Raw genomic sequence first — 14,142 nt, forward strand, 5'->3', positions numbered from 1 at the left:
GTTTGCTGTGTGAGATGGGAGGAGCAAGATGGCCGCCCTGTGGCTTCAACGACTTGCACGGGCATGTATGGGCCATCGGCTATCCAGTTATTATATATACAGATCAGTGTGCTTGACCAATACATAGTAAGGCTACACAGAAAAGAATTCAGAAACATATTTTAAAAATATTAAGTATAATGCTGACGGTGCAGAAGCGTGGAACTTCCAACGGAGAGGAAACTTTTTGCCTAACAAATTAGCTCAAACAAGCTTACAAATAAATGGTGTGCTCGCAAAGCACTGAGTGTTTTTTTTTTACATGACAAGGTGCTATGTAAATAAAGTTGACTTGACTTAAACATTTCTTGACAATAATATATGACCTCACTAGTCTAAACATGACATTCTGATTAATAACGCAAAATGCAGTTGTTTTGACCCATCTCGGGGCGGCCATTTTTTTTTCTTTATTAACCCTATTCAAAAGAACAAGTATACAAAGAAAGTTGTATACAATTGAACAAACACATGCCAGGGGGTACATACATAGGTTACGTGCAGTCAAAGAGAAAAGTTGTACAAATACTGATCGTTTTTAAAGGGGCCCTAAGCAAAATATGATTTTGGGGGGCCCCTATCAGCGTCATTATCCGTATTTCATGTTCTACTCCTCTTGTCGAGTTATAAGTGAGACTTGTTGTAAGATTGCAACCCACAACGATTAAGGTTATCAAAGTAGACAAATAGTTTGCAAACTTGCAAACATATTTTTGAAGTACTATCAAATTCAGCAACACGATCAGCCTGGGACTGATTTACACTGATGCAATATTAGGACGCTGAATGTCATCTAGGCTCACCAACATCATAAAATAAACCAATCATTTATTGTAAACACAATTTGATTTATTATTTTTGTTTTGAATAAAATGCAACAACAAATGTACAAAAAAGACCGTTTTAAATAAAGGTACAAAGAAATATCAAACAAATATTGACGTTAATGAACAGAAATACCAAGAGAGAGAGAAAGAGAGAGATCTTGATGGTCGCAGGGCCCCAAGCAGCCGCTTATAGTTTGCTTATGCCTTGGGGTGGCCCTGGTTATTCTGCATGTGTGTTACTTTGTAGCCTTGTTTTGGGTTGTGTGGTTGTGTTTTTAGTGGATCAGCGGATCAGCTTTTCGTGTTGTTTCAGTGAGTGTAGGTTTTGTGAGGGTGTGGGTTAGACATGTGACGATAACAATGCATCAAAAATCGATAGAATACCGATGTAAACTGCTTAAAATAGGCATCAGATGTAAAAAATAAAAATAAAAAAATAATAATAAAAAATAAATAAATGAAAGCATCGCTTCACAACGCCAACACTTTGCACAGTTTTTCATAGTTTCTAGCCGGACCCATTCTGAGAACGGACACGTTTTGCGAATATCCGGTATTGTTTGGCGGGTCTCTGTAGACGCCAGTGAAAACTTGGTTAGATCTTTGTAAGTAACCAATTTAATGTTTTAAGTTTTGTAAGTGGATCCTCGTTTACTTAAAGAGGCCATGTATCGTCTTTGTGTTTGTCGCCTGTGGCCGCAATGAATTACACTCGCGGTGAAATACGTGTCGCTAATGTAGTGTCTTATTTGCACAGTAGAGGGCCTCATTCTTACACCTTTGAACACATACCGTATCTGTTTAGTTTTTGCCTTTTGATTTTAATCGTCTCAAACAAGCACAGCAATAAAAACATAACAAAGCGAAGGGGAAAAAAGCACAATATGAGAAGATGCAAGTTTGAGAAGGGGCAGAAAGAAGCAAAACTTATCAAGTTAGCCTCTTTTACATAATTTAAAATCAGAATCCGTAAAGACATACACAAGTATTTCAATACATTTTAGTAGTTGAAGGACAAACCTCCTTGTGAAGGAAAATAGTAAATGATATCAAAACGAATCCTCAACAAAGCTTCTTCATACTGTCTGTCTCACTGCACAAAGCTGAGAACGTGTTGCGAGGACACAATCTTAACCATAACCACAAAGCACTGATACGAGTTAAATAGTCAAAATTAGAGTATTAGTTCAATTTAAAAAAAAAAAAAATTATATATCTATATATAAAGTTACAAAAAGTTCATGTTTGCAACACGGACAAAATGTAGATGTTAAAATAAAAACGTCTTTTGGTTACAAATTAGTCATTTTGTAACCTTTTTTTTTTTTTTTATCGAATCAAATCGAAAATCGTGAACTGAAAATCAAATTGGGTTTGAGTGAATCGTTACATCGCTTGTGTGGGTCTTTCCTTACTGTATGTTTTTGTTTTGTATGTCTTGTGTGTTTGCGTGTGTGTTTGCGTGTGTGTGGATTCTACAGTATGATGTTTGTGGGTGTTTTCCTGTTGCTTGAGTGTGTGTCTTGCATGCGAGTGTGTTTTTTTTGATCCCGTGTTTCTGCGTGCGGGCGCTCAACGTCCGGGCCGGAAGCAGTAGGCGCCGTACAACTTGTGCTTCTTGTCGGGGAATCCTCGGAAGCCGACGGCCGGGCGGGTGGGGCTGCAGCGTAGGCGGGGCTTGGCCACGGGGTAGCGGACGCTGCCGTCGGCCAGCCAGCCGGCGTCGCAGCGGTCGTAGCCGGCCAACTTCCAGGCGGCGTACATGTGGCCCACCGTGGCCAGGCGGGCGCCGTCCCGCCGGCACTCCGCCGCCGCCTCGCCGTACGTCAGCTTGGCCGCGTGCGGCAGGAAGTAGAAATGACCTGCAGGGAGGGGCCAGAGCAAAAGGTTGATGACAGCGCCCCCCCCCTATGGGCGGAGCTACATTTGAATAGGGACTTGCAGGCAGTGGCGCCCTGCCATGCCAAGAGTATTTTGTCTCATAGTGTCCCATTTGCCGGATTGTCACATATGTCCCATTGCGTCCTGTACTTTATCCAACTGTGTCCCATAATTTTCTTCATGACGTCCAATTGTGTCGTCAGCTTAATCTGTCAACGTGAGGTCCGGTACGTCACTCACCTTTGTAGTGCGACGTGAAGCAGAAGACGTCATAGTGGTTCTTGTCTTTGTCCCTCAGGCCGTAGCTGCGCACGCCCGCCGGCGTGTTCTCGCCGCCACAGGGCTCCCTGGGGGAGGTAATGGGGTACTGCACGGAGCCGTCGCTGAGCCAGCCGGCGTTGCACCAGTCCAGGCCCCCTCGCCAGGCCTCACGCAGCTGCTCCGCGGACGCCACCACGCCGTCCTGCTCCCGGCAGGCCCGCTCGGCGTCCTGGAAGTTGAGGTTGTAGCGGCCCAGGCGAGGGAAGTACGGGAACACCACACCTGTAACGTGTGCGGCAATTAGGAGCTCCCGGGGTTTTTAGGACTGTTTGACTTGGCATCATGACATTTGTCTATCGTGAGTAGAGCCACAAATGAAGCCTTGACTGAAAATCCCCACTGAAAAGTCAGCCATTTTGATCTGAATTGCACAATTTGATGTCAATTTTGTCACGTTCAGCGGTCTTTGGAATGTTTTGAAAATTCAGCCCCTGAAACCAGTTCGATCTGGTATTGTGAAATTTGGTAGGCATGTCTATCATAAGTAGACCCACAAAAAAGTCTCAAGAAGCTACGCCCGAAAAGTCACAGGAAGTCTGCCATTTTGGTCTGAAAATCATGTCGATGTGGAGTTTGGGGCTCTTGTCGGCTCATTTTAGTCATTTCAGGTGGCGTCCTTCAAATCCTGGAGATTTTGACTGATCGCAACCAAATTGGATTTTCATTTACAGAACACGAATGACACAAAACTGCAACAAATGGAAATTCCCGTCATGGTTTGTTGGTTGAGCATGCCGTAAGTCCCCGACTCGCCTTCCAGGTCGAGCGACACGACCGCCGTGGCGTCCTCCAGGCTGTCGATGACCTCGCATTTGTATCTCCCGTAATCGTCCAAGGTGACGTCATCGATGACCAGCGAGGCGTCAGAGGGGGAGGAGCCACGCAGGCGCACGCGGCCGTGGAAGACTCCGTAGCTTCTCTTGTGGTAATCCATGGCGGCGAAAACATCCACCTGCGCTCAGACGCGGTCACGTGGGCGGCCATAAACAAGCGCTTTTCAACAGAGGGACTGGAGGCGTCACAGAAAGGCAAATTAGTGTTTGGCGACTCACGAACCTCCGTCAGCAAGTCAAACGTCAGCTTGGTCCACTTGATTCTCATCTTCCGATTGGGCGCCAGCGATTGGTCCCTGTGGATGGTGCAGGGTAAGGTGGCGTTGCCGCCGCGCCGCGCCAACACCCGGGAAGGCTGCGACGTCACCGACAGCGTGGGCGTGTTTTCTAAAACAAATTGCACACAAACGGTCACGCAACCATGACAACATTAGTTCATAGAACAGGATTTTACAGCATTTATTATTCTATACACAGTAAAGCCCGACCAATATGCCGTTTTTTAGGCCGATACCGATTTTTGGCAGAAAAAAATACAGATTAACGATTAATCTGACGATTATTTAAAAATATACCGCATAAAATGATCCCCCAATTTCTTTTCAATGGGTGTCACTTACGCACAAACTTTCGCTATTAAGACTCTCTGCTTTAAATGACAAGTCCATAGTATGACTTTATCAATAAAGTTCATGAAGTATACTAGGTTATTGTATGAACCATTCTTACTTGTTTACAACTGCTGTAAAGCATTAATTCTATTCAAATAACTCGTTTTTCACACATTGGGAAGAATTTGTGCCTCTGTGTGGTGTTATCTCACCTGTCGCGATGCGTTCCCACAGCATTTGTGTGTGAATATTCGTCATTTGAAGGAAAAACACTCCCGACATCGATGCTAACTTCCTGTTAGCATTTGAATGGGATCCTCCATTCGCTTTTAGCATTAGCGCTAGGCTAGTGATATTTTAAAACAAAGCGATGTTTTGTATTTAAGTGTACAGTGGATGTAATTCTTATCGTCATGTGCTTAGTTTTACAGTTAACTCCACCCGGGGTTTCATTAAACAGCTTAAAAGACGCTTTGGGGGCAACACAATAACCAGAATAACATACGCTAACCACTTGCTAGTTGCTAATGCTACGCAAACAAATGGTGCATTCAGGGTACTTTCACAGCGTCGGAAACTTCGGGTTTCTTCGATGATAACGTTTTAAGGGTAAAGTAATCGGCCAATTATAATCGGTCGGGCTCTAGAGATTGGCTAGACAAACGTCCGCTTATCTGAACAACAACATGAGCCAATTTGTCTATTTTATGAGGGTGAAGTCAATTGCAGGAGTGTTTTGAATGTCCAAATGTTGAGCCAGAGCTTCATTGAGTGATAAGATAAGCGTGCTGGCTCCCCACTTAGCGCGTTTATCAGCACGCCGGCTGATAACGCGTGCAAACAAAGACATCGCGCAGGAAGGCGACTCAAAAAGAGCTCACCCGTCTCGTGGATGTTTCGGGAAACTTGCAGCCCGGGATAAAACGATTGGAAGCCGTCAGCCGTGCTCAGCGACAACGCAAACATCAGCGCGGGAATCGCAGCAATCATCGTCGGGCACTCGCAGGTTCCCTTCACTGCAAAATAATCAAGTCAAAGTCAATGAAAAAAGAAGAAAAATAATATTTATATTATATATATATATATATAATATATATATATATTTGTTTTGTTTGCTGCGCCCTGCAAACACTTTCTCTTCCTGTGGTTTTTCGTTTGTCCAGCAGGTGGCGCTGCCGCTGCTGGCTTGTGGAGCCAACGCGTCGAGCGCGTCTGGATGCTAATTGCAAGCCGCCCGATCTGCGTTCACGCCAGGAAAACGGTAAACAGCAAACATTCAAATTTGCAAATATATATAAAATATTAATTTTTTATTTATTTTTGGCGAGTATTTGTCACTTACTCAAAGTCGGCTTAAAATGGCTAACAGAAAAGTAGCAGCAGTTGCTATTTTGAATTTGAGTGTGTTCCACTTTTTGTGTTCAATGACGCTGGCTCTTTTGATCGCAATTGACAATCCCTACCCCCCAAAAAATTGATGAAAAGTATTTCAAGTTTTGCGTTTGCGAACATTTGAGTTCATGTTTTTCATGTTCAGTGGATGAGTGGCCTTCATTTGCATCTTCAAATATGTCCTCCCTAAAGCCACTGATGAGGTTTGTCGCCCTCTTGTGGTCACTTTTCTTCTGGTCCGGCGGAGCACCGAACAACACCGCAAATGTGAGGAGGCACCGAGGATGTCCAAATCAATCCAAACGTTTTTCTCTTCTTGGCACAAAAGACGAAACCGGACGGAATCTGAACGTCATCGTCACGCCAAGCTCACAAGTATGGCAAAGACACGCACACCACACAAAACACACACAAACAGGCAAAGAAAGAACACAGGAATTCAAATTTAAGGGGAAAAAAAACACAAACACGCACAACAAAACACAATCACACACAGAGACACACAGCTACAGTTGCACACACCGCAAAGGACACACAAAACAATCAATCACTCACAAGCAAAAAACGAAAAACATGCTCACAAAAGCACAAACATGCAAAATATACACACACAACTATGCAAGCGCACACACACACAATTAAGAAGCAAAGTCCCACACAAGCACAAAAATGTGCAATAACACAAAAAACAAACTCATGCAAACAGACACGTTCACAAAAAACCCAAACACACAACTAAAAACACGGACACACAAACACACCATGCTAGCACACAAACAAAAACACATACAGAACCACACACATGCAACCATGTTAACAGACACACAACCATTCTGACCCCCCCCCCGCCCAAAAAAAAAACGTACACAAACCAAAAGCACACGTACACAAAATCATGCTAATGCACAACCACACAAGTAAACACACAATCATGCTAACCCGATCAAAAACACACACACACACATAAATGCATAACCATGCTAACACGCAAACAGACAAACATGCTAACTCACAAACAAAAAACTCACAAACATAACCAAGCTAACACAAAAACAAAAATATACACAAACACACAACTATGCTAACTCACAAACAAAAAAGTGCATACAGAACCACACATATAAACATGCGATCATGCAGAAACCCCAAAACAGGAAACACACAAACATTCTGACCCCTCACCCCCCCCCAAAAAAAAAACATACACAAAAGAAAAACACACAAACACATATGTGAACAACAAACATTCTAACACAAACAAAAACACACTGCTATGCTAACACACAAAACAAAAGCCCACGTACACAAAATCATACTAATACACACTCACACAATCATGCTAATCCAAAACTAAAACAACACACACATAAACATACAACCATGCTAACACACAAACACACGAGCTAGCACACAGACATACATATACACAAAGACACAAATTCACCAAAATAAAAACACATGCACAACCCCAAAAACACACGACACAACCTTCCTGATTGGGTTTTCTTGTTGTCGTTTTTTGTGGCGTTTGTGCCGGTAACGAATGTCGTGTCACATCGCGGTCGACTTGCGCTCGCTCGCGCTCAGGTCGGTGCTTCACTTTTTTGCTGATGTGCTCTTGCTGCTGCCAGCTGTACGCACTGACATCAGCACAAACACTCTGCACTGCGCACTCGCGCCGACACACACGCACACACACACACACACACACACACACACGCGCGCGCATAAACAGTAGTTAGTTTGTCATTTTCAGTGTAAAGTGAAGATGTCCTTTGAAGAGGTCATACTATATGAAAAAGGGTGTGTGTTCAACAATGACATCATCTGTGTGTATGTGTGTAAGACCTATACACGCACACACGCTGGCCGTTTGACGTTTACCCTCCACACAGATGGACGATGAGTTCTGTGTGTGTGTGTGTGTGTGTGTGTGCGTGCGCGCGCGTGTGTGTGTGCGCGTCCCCATGGGAGTGTTGAAGGTTGTGACTGAAGGATTCCTCTCCTTATTTGGTTTCTTTTCTTCCTCTTTGCTTACGTTTGTTCTTCAAGTCAACATTGTTGGTCGCGAATGTAAACTCGCGCTGGTCGCCGGCGTGTGCGCGTGTAACAAGTCATAGGACACGCTCACATGTTCCCTCTGCGAGAGGTGCCAAAGACGCCATGCTAATATGCTAACACGCTAACACGCGAGACCATATATCAGCGGGTGCCTCTGTGATGTTTTAAACATAACGACATAAACATCCGTGTACAAAAGTGTGTGTATACGCGTGTACCTATGTGTGTGCGTGTACCGACATGCGTGTACACGACGGTGTGCTTACATGCGCTCGCGAGAGCGCGTACATACACGAATACGTGTGTGTTGACGTTGATGCTAACTTGTTAGCCCATGTCCGTAGTGTTTCACGTCATATGTTAGCATTAAGCTAGCCGACATTCATTTGATGCCATCCTCGGCTCCCGTTTACGCTCCGCAACATTCATATTCGCGTAAACTGGACTCGATCTGAAATCAAGTTGACGGGGCAGGACTGGGACAGGACTGGGTGAGAATGAACTCAATGGGGCTAAACTCAACTTGGCCAGACAAAACCAGACGAGAATGGGTTGAACTGAACTGGGGTGGACGAGACTGAACTTGACTGGACTAAAACTCAATCCTTCTGGACTAGACTGGATTGGAGTGAAGCGGACTCATTTCGACTAGACTAGACCAGACTAGATTAGTTGGAGTCGATTGGCCTGAACAAAACTGGTCTGCATTTGAATGGAATGGACAGGAAAACGGAACCTGACTAGATTGGACTGTACTGGACGAGAATCGATTCAACTGGACCTGAACTGGGCAAAGTGGACTCATTTGGGCCAAACTGGATCCAAATATCTACGACTGGACTCAAAACCGTGACCTCAACTGGTGAGCGCTAGCAGGGAGGCTAAAAAAAAAAACTAGCATCAACAACTAGCATGTGTGACGCATCCCTGCCTGCCTGTCAGTGACGTCTCGGTCACATGACCATCCTGCTGGAAACAGCTGGAAGAAAAGTTTCATACAAGCTGGGCCAGGTCAAACGGGAGGTGGGTCCGCTACGCTCCGCTACGCTACGCACGCGCGTGCACGGACACACGCACGCGTCACACAAACGCTCTTTCATGATGTGAATAAAACCTCTCAAATGTTCCTCATCAGAGAAACAGAAAACACTTAATTTGTTTCCTGCGCGCTGACATGACACAAAATCAATTGGCCGTGTGTGTGTGTGTGTGTGTGTGTGTGTGTGTGTGTGTGTTTCGGGGGGGAAATGGGTGGGGGGGGGGGGCTGGTGAAGGTGGAGCCACAAAGTCTCCGGCGCTGCACACAGAGACTTCTTGTTGCTTGACAAGAACTCTCTCTTGACTTCTTTAACTTTAATGCTGTCCGAAGCTCCTCCCAAATTTGTCACTTTGTCTGTAACACGCGACGTGTCCTCCAAATGTTGACGTTAAATTGCGGCATTCTCTGCATTGTCACCTTGTGCGTAAATTACAATGTCTGTCAGTGCTAAAATTCTCTCCATCTCTCTACATGTTGTCTGTGAATGTTGCTTCTGAACTTGCGGCGTTGTCTGACATTTCTGTAAATTGCAGCAAAGTTGCCTCGAAATCTTGTCACGGCTAAATTGCGATCTTGCCTCCAAATTGTGAAATTCTCTCAATTCTAACGTTGCCTCCGAATTTTGGTGCCTCTAAATTCCGATGTTCTCTTGAAATCATATGTCAATGTTCGAATGACTTTTCTGAAATTCCGATGTTGTCTCTGAATTTTGGTGTCTCTAAATTACAAATTTGGCTCTAAAGTCCGATTTTCTCTCCAAATCGCAACATGTCTAAGTTCCGATGATCTCTCAGAATTTTGACATTAGCTCGTAATGTTGATGTCTCTAAATTATAATGTTGTCTCTAGATGCCGATGTTCTCTCGAAATCAAACACGCCTGGGCGGTTTTGTGACCCGTTTCGGGCTTTTTGATGGTTCTGACCGAGCCATTTCAAAATAAAATACTGCCCACCGGTTAAGTTTTGATGATCTCAAAATTCCGATGTTGTCTGTAAATTGTGCGATTGCCTGAAATCTCAAAAGACATCTGAGATGTCTCCAAAAATCACGATGTTCTCTCAAAACCGCAATGTCTGAATTCTGATGTTGTCTCTAAACTCAAATGTTACCAGAACATTCTGCGCTATTTTAAATCGTGTTGTCTGTAAATTCTGATGCTCTCTATAAATTCCAAAGTTGCCTTTGAATTTTCATGCTCTCTCCACATATCTGAACGTACAATGTTGCCGGTAAATTCTAATATTCTCTCTAAATCTTAGAATCTTGACCATCTGGCTAAATTCTATGTTCTATACATTCGAGCGCTCTCGTCCATCCGCACACGTCCACATTTCAATGTCGTTAGTTTAACATCAAGTCAAGCCCAAAATCTGCGTTTTACCTGCCGTGCGCGTGTGAAGAACCTGCAGCCGGCAACCTCTCCCGTGGCGAAGACGCGACTGAAGACAAACGGCAAGGTAGCGAGCCAGGGAGGTGCAGACGGGAGGGGGGGGAGGAGCAAGAGGTGGAGGGAGAAGGGGGCTGAGGAGGAGGAGCTACACGCAGTGAAGGTGCGTAAATGGGACTTTGATCACGTCGCAAATAAAAGTGGACTCAGGAAACTTCTGCCAGGTCCGCCCACACACAAGGACCAAAATTCATCATCATCATCATCATCCTCTTGATTATAGCAGGTTCTCATTTGGACACAATCGGATTCAATCTTTGATGCTATTAAAAGTCCAAAATGAGCCTAAGGGGGCAGATTTGAACTTAAACTTTTTGTGTCTTTTTGACATTGTGCGACTTTTTTGTGGGTCTACTCATCATAGACGTCCACCAATTTTCATGTTGCTAAGTCACTTACTTGGATTTTAAGAACAAATTGTAGGACTAATTCCTATTTGAACGACCCCCGGAACCGTCCAAAATGTTGATCCAACGAGGAATACTTCCTGCATATTTATTGGGACATGGACTGTTGACACATTTTTGTAGATATCCTCATGATAAACATGCCTTACCAAATTTAATATTGCTGAAACTCATATCACACTGAGCGGTTGATTTTTTTCGTCAGGGTTCGTTCAAGGTCACAAACGGACCTCGGTAGCAAAGACGGCTCCGCCCACATTCTTGAGAATTCTTTCTGGGGCTACTCATGGTAGACAAGACAAATTTTATGTTGCTGATTTCACGTATCAGTAATGGCTCCTAAGTCAAGGTACCCCGTACTCGTTTGACTCCAATTGCTGTCGTCCTTTATAGCTTGACGTACAAATGATGACAAAAAACACAAGAGCCCTGATGAAAAAAAGAAGAAGCTCTCAAATGGTCACGCTTGCACAGTATTAACAACGTCGCTGTCAGACAAATCTAAAAGACAAACGAGACGTTGCTCGCTCAGCGACCTTTACGGCAGAAGGTCGAGGCAGTCGTTTTTGAAAAGGTCAGCCATCGGGAGGCCATCTTGGATTTAATGATGACGAGCCTCACGTCACGTGACCGACCCACAACCCGGGCGACAGCAACGCACGCGCGCTGCTTGCTGCCAGGCAACAAGGTGGAGCGCAGAATCCAATGGAGCAAAACAGGACAATATCAAACACAACCAAATGAATAGAACACAATAGAGTGTATTAGAGTCAAATAGAATCGGTCAGAAGTTCCAAGCAGAGCCAAAATGGCCGCCAATGGAGCACAGTAGAACTTTGTTAAAGCACAAAGACCACCTTGTCACATTTCAACACACTTGATTTGTTTTTGTTGCATGTGTGTGTGTGTGTGTGTGTGTGTGTGTGTGGGGGGGGGTGTACAGGGGGTCTTTGTGCACGTTCAGGGTGGAGTTCAGTAAGTAAGGGACACGCGTACACGCACACAGTGAAAATTGAGGGACACACACCCAACAAGTGAAATGTGGATTTAATTTACAACAAAAATTAAAACAGCGCCATTTTTCCAAGTCAAGTGTGGTTTTAGCGATGTTTGTATGGTGGCTAAAATATTGAACCGGTGACCGTTTGCTACTCGCGCTGCCAGTATTATTCGGTGCCACATCTTCACATCTCAAGGGCATGCCGACATGATGGATATTGGATAACATACCTGATTTGAAAGGGTTTCTTTCAAGAAAAAAAAAGAAGTCATATGAGCATGCAAACATGCGGCGAACGCACAGTTCATCTGGATGTCATGTCGTAGTGGCACATGCTAACGTTAGCCAGAACGTGAGGCTGAGTGCGCTAACAATTCATGCTAATGCAATATTTTAGACTGGGAAGTTTGAAGCGCTATAATTAGCTTCCATTGTTAGCTTCAATGTACTGTAAACTTTAACATTACAACATTCGAAGTTAGCTTCTCTAATTGTAGGGTAAAGGAAAACCAACATTAGTTTCCAATGATAGATTTTAAAGATGGATTCATGGTTAATATTCAAACATTAGCTTCCAGGGTTGCCTCCAATGTTAGTATCAATTTGATTAAAAAGTTAGCTTGTAAAGTTACCTCTAATGTTGGCGCTGAGGAAGACCAACCTTTGCTTTGGATTTGAGCCCCAATGTTGGTTACTAATGTTAGATTAACAAATTAGCTTCTGCTACTTCCGATGTTAGCTTCAAAGTTAGCTTCCAATGTTACTTCTAACGACCAATGTTAGCTTCCGGTTAAGATAGCTTCCAACATTAGCTTCCAATGTTAACTTCAGTGTTTAACATCTGAACGTATCTTACAAAACTACCTTTGGCAATTAGGGAAAGGAAGACCAACATTATTTTTGATTTTTTTTAATTATTAAAAAAAAAATTAGAGCAATTTTAATACTTGGGCACAACTGATTAACCTTGCCAGCAAGCTGAATTTTCGCCGTATTTGTGAGTTCACAAGAACTTAAAGAGTAACTCAACAAGAAGTCAGACTCTTGCTCCAACCCTCACTAAGATTTAAGAACGTACAAAAACACCAAGTGAGAAACGGCCCGAGGCCTACTGCAGCTATGCTGGCCTTGATTTGCTCTTTTTCACTTTTCTCGTAAGAAAAACAAAAAACATTAGCATTTTTATTTTTCTAGAATATTTTTGGAGGGCCATGTTGAGCAACGTTTGCATCATGAAAACAGCTGAGTATGCAATAAGTGTCCCACCCGGCACTTTATCAGCCCCTTGAGTGCACCTCAGGGAGTTCGGCCTTCGTTCTGGTTGAGCGTGGAAATGTGTTTTGTGTTACAGTTGTACGCCTGGAAAAAAAAGAGAGAGAAAGCCCTGAACTAATCACTTATCTTTATTACCAATCCTCATGTTTTGACTTTTATCACACACAAGTCAGTCCGGGTGCCGCCATAGAAACAGGAAGCAAGCGACGAGCGGCGAGACTTTGAGGAGTCCTTCCTGGGATGCCGCTTCCTGCGTCTATCTCATCACGCGCGTGCGACGCAGGACAAAGATGATAAGCGTCCGTGGGAACGACATCCCAGTGGGAACGACATCCCAGTGGGAACATAACATCGGCCACAACAATGACCGAAATGAATTCAAGGCCACCCTATCCCAAATCTTATTACTCCCCTACCCTATACTACAACGTGAGTAGGCCTAATATTTATTTATTTATTTTTGTGGCTATGGAATGATATGTAGGACAAATATCATATCGTCTTATGTGGACCCCGACTAGCAATGATGAAAAATTGTGGGCCCGTCCAGCCCATCCCTGCGGTAATGCATTCCAGCCTCCCCCAAAAATGTGCTCTTTTTTAAGAAGAAGTAGAAAAAAGCAATCTACAATATTGTACTTCATAAAACATACTGTGTTGTTGTGATTAAATACAGTTTAATTAATTAAACAGGCATTGGCACCGTTTTTGCTTCAATTCAACGGACGTTGTGCCGCTTCTTCTGTTTTGTGTGCCATGGCCACCTGGGGGCACCATATTACAGGCATACTGTGGAGATATAGCTCATCAGTAATTGCAGTAATTAGTCGTTTGTAGCAGAGGATGAAGAATAAAATATGGCCGTGGTCTTTTTTTTTTTTTTTACTGCATATGTACATCAACAGGCATTGTGTGTATTATTTACCCAATTTCGTTATATCGGCATTATTCAGTGGCAATAAAAGCTTTTTGTTATTCACCTTAAACCAACCTTTTAATATTTTGTT

At 43.7% G+C, this 14,142-nt stretch overlaps 1 protein-coding gene and 1 long non-coding RNA gene across 4 annotated transcripts; one reads left to right on the forward strand and one right to left on the reverse strand.

The window, feature by feature from the left end:
- Positions 1-866: 866 nt before the first annotated feature.
- Positions 867-10,430, reverse strand: LOC144063979 (hyaluronan and proteoglycan link protein 1-like). 3 transcript variants are annotated; one of them, XM_077586082.1, is made up of 6 exons: positions 10,388-10,430; positions 5,394-5,528; positions 4,125-4,288; positions 3,822-4,020; positions 2,988-3,290; positions 867-2,728 (listed from the first exon to the last, which is right to left on the reverse strand). In XM_077586082.1, exons 2-6 carry the CDS (start codon positions 5,500-5,502, stop codon positions 2,439-2,441), a joined length of 1,065 nt encoding a protein of 354 aa, XP_077442208.1. In that variant the 5' UTR covers positions 5,503-5,528; positions 10,388-10,430; the 3' UTR covers positions 867-2,438. The 3 variants fall into 3 exon arrangements, with proteins under 3 accessions (XP_077442208.1, XP_077442209.1, XP_077442206.1); XM_077586083.1 differs by lacking the exon at positions 10,388-10,430 and adding an exon at positions 7,393-7,505; XM_077586080.1 differs by lacking the exons at positions 5,394-5,528; positions 10,388-10,430 and adding an exon at positions 4,725-5,072.
- Positions 1,380-14,121, forward strand: LOC144063982 (uncharacterized). The gene is made up of 5 exons (XR_013296678.1): positions 1,380-1,471; positions 3,046-3,993; positions 5,676-5,773; positions 6,097-6,279; positions 13,305-14,121. It is a non-coding gene; the product is annotated as an uncharacterized LOC144063982 (long non-coding RNA).
- Positions 14,122-14,142: the final 21 nt, after the last annotated feature.

This window comes from Vanacampus margaritifer, chromosome 14 (genome assembly GCF_051991255.1).
Source record: "Vanacampus margaritifer isolate UIUO_Vmar chromosome 14, RoL_Vmar_1.0, whole genome shotgun sequence".
Taxonomy (NCBI): Eukaryota; Metazoa; Chordata; class Actinopteri; order Syngnathiformes; family Syngnathidae; genus Vanacampus; species Vanacampus margaritifer.

Bases quoted from the DNA above. Each gene is read 5' to 3' on its own strand.
- LOC144063979 (XM_077586080.1), bottom strand. From the start codon at position 4,848: ATGCTAAAAGCGAATGGAGGATCCCATTCAAATGCTAACAGGAAGTTA. The intron at 4,021-4,124 runs GTTCGTGAGTCG...GTCTGAGCGCAG, and splicing joins CGTTTGACTTGCTGACGGAG to GTGGATGTTTTCGCCGCCAT. The intron at 3,291-3,821 runs GCGAGTCGGGGA...CACACGTTACAG, and splicing joins CGTGTCGCTCGACCTGGAAG to GTGTGGTGTTCCCGTACTTC.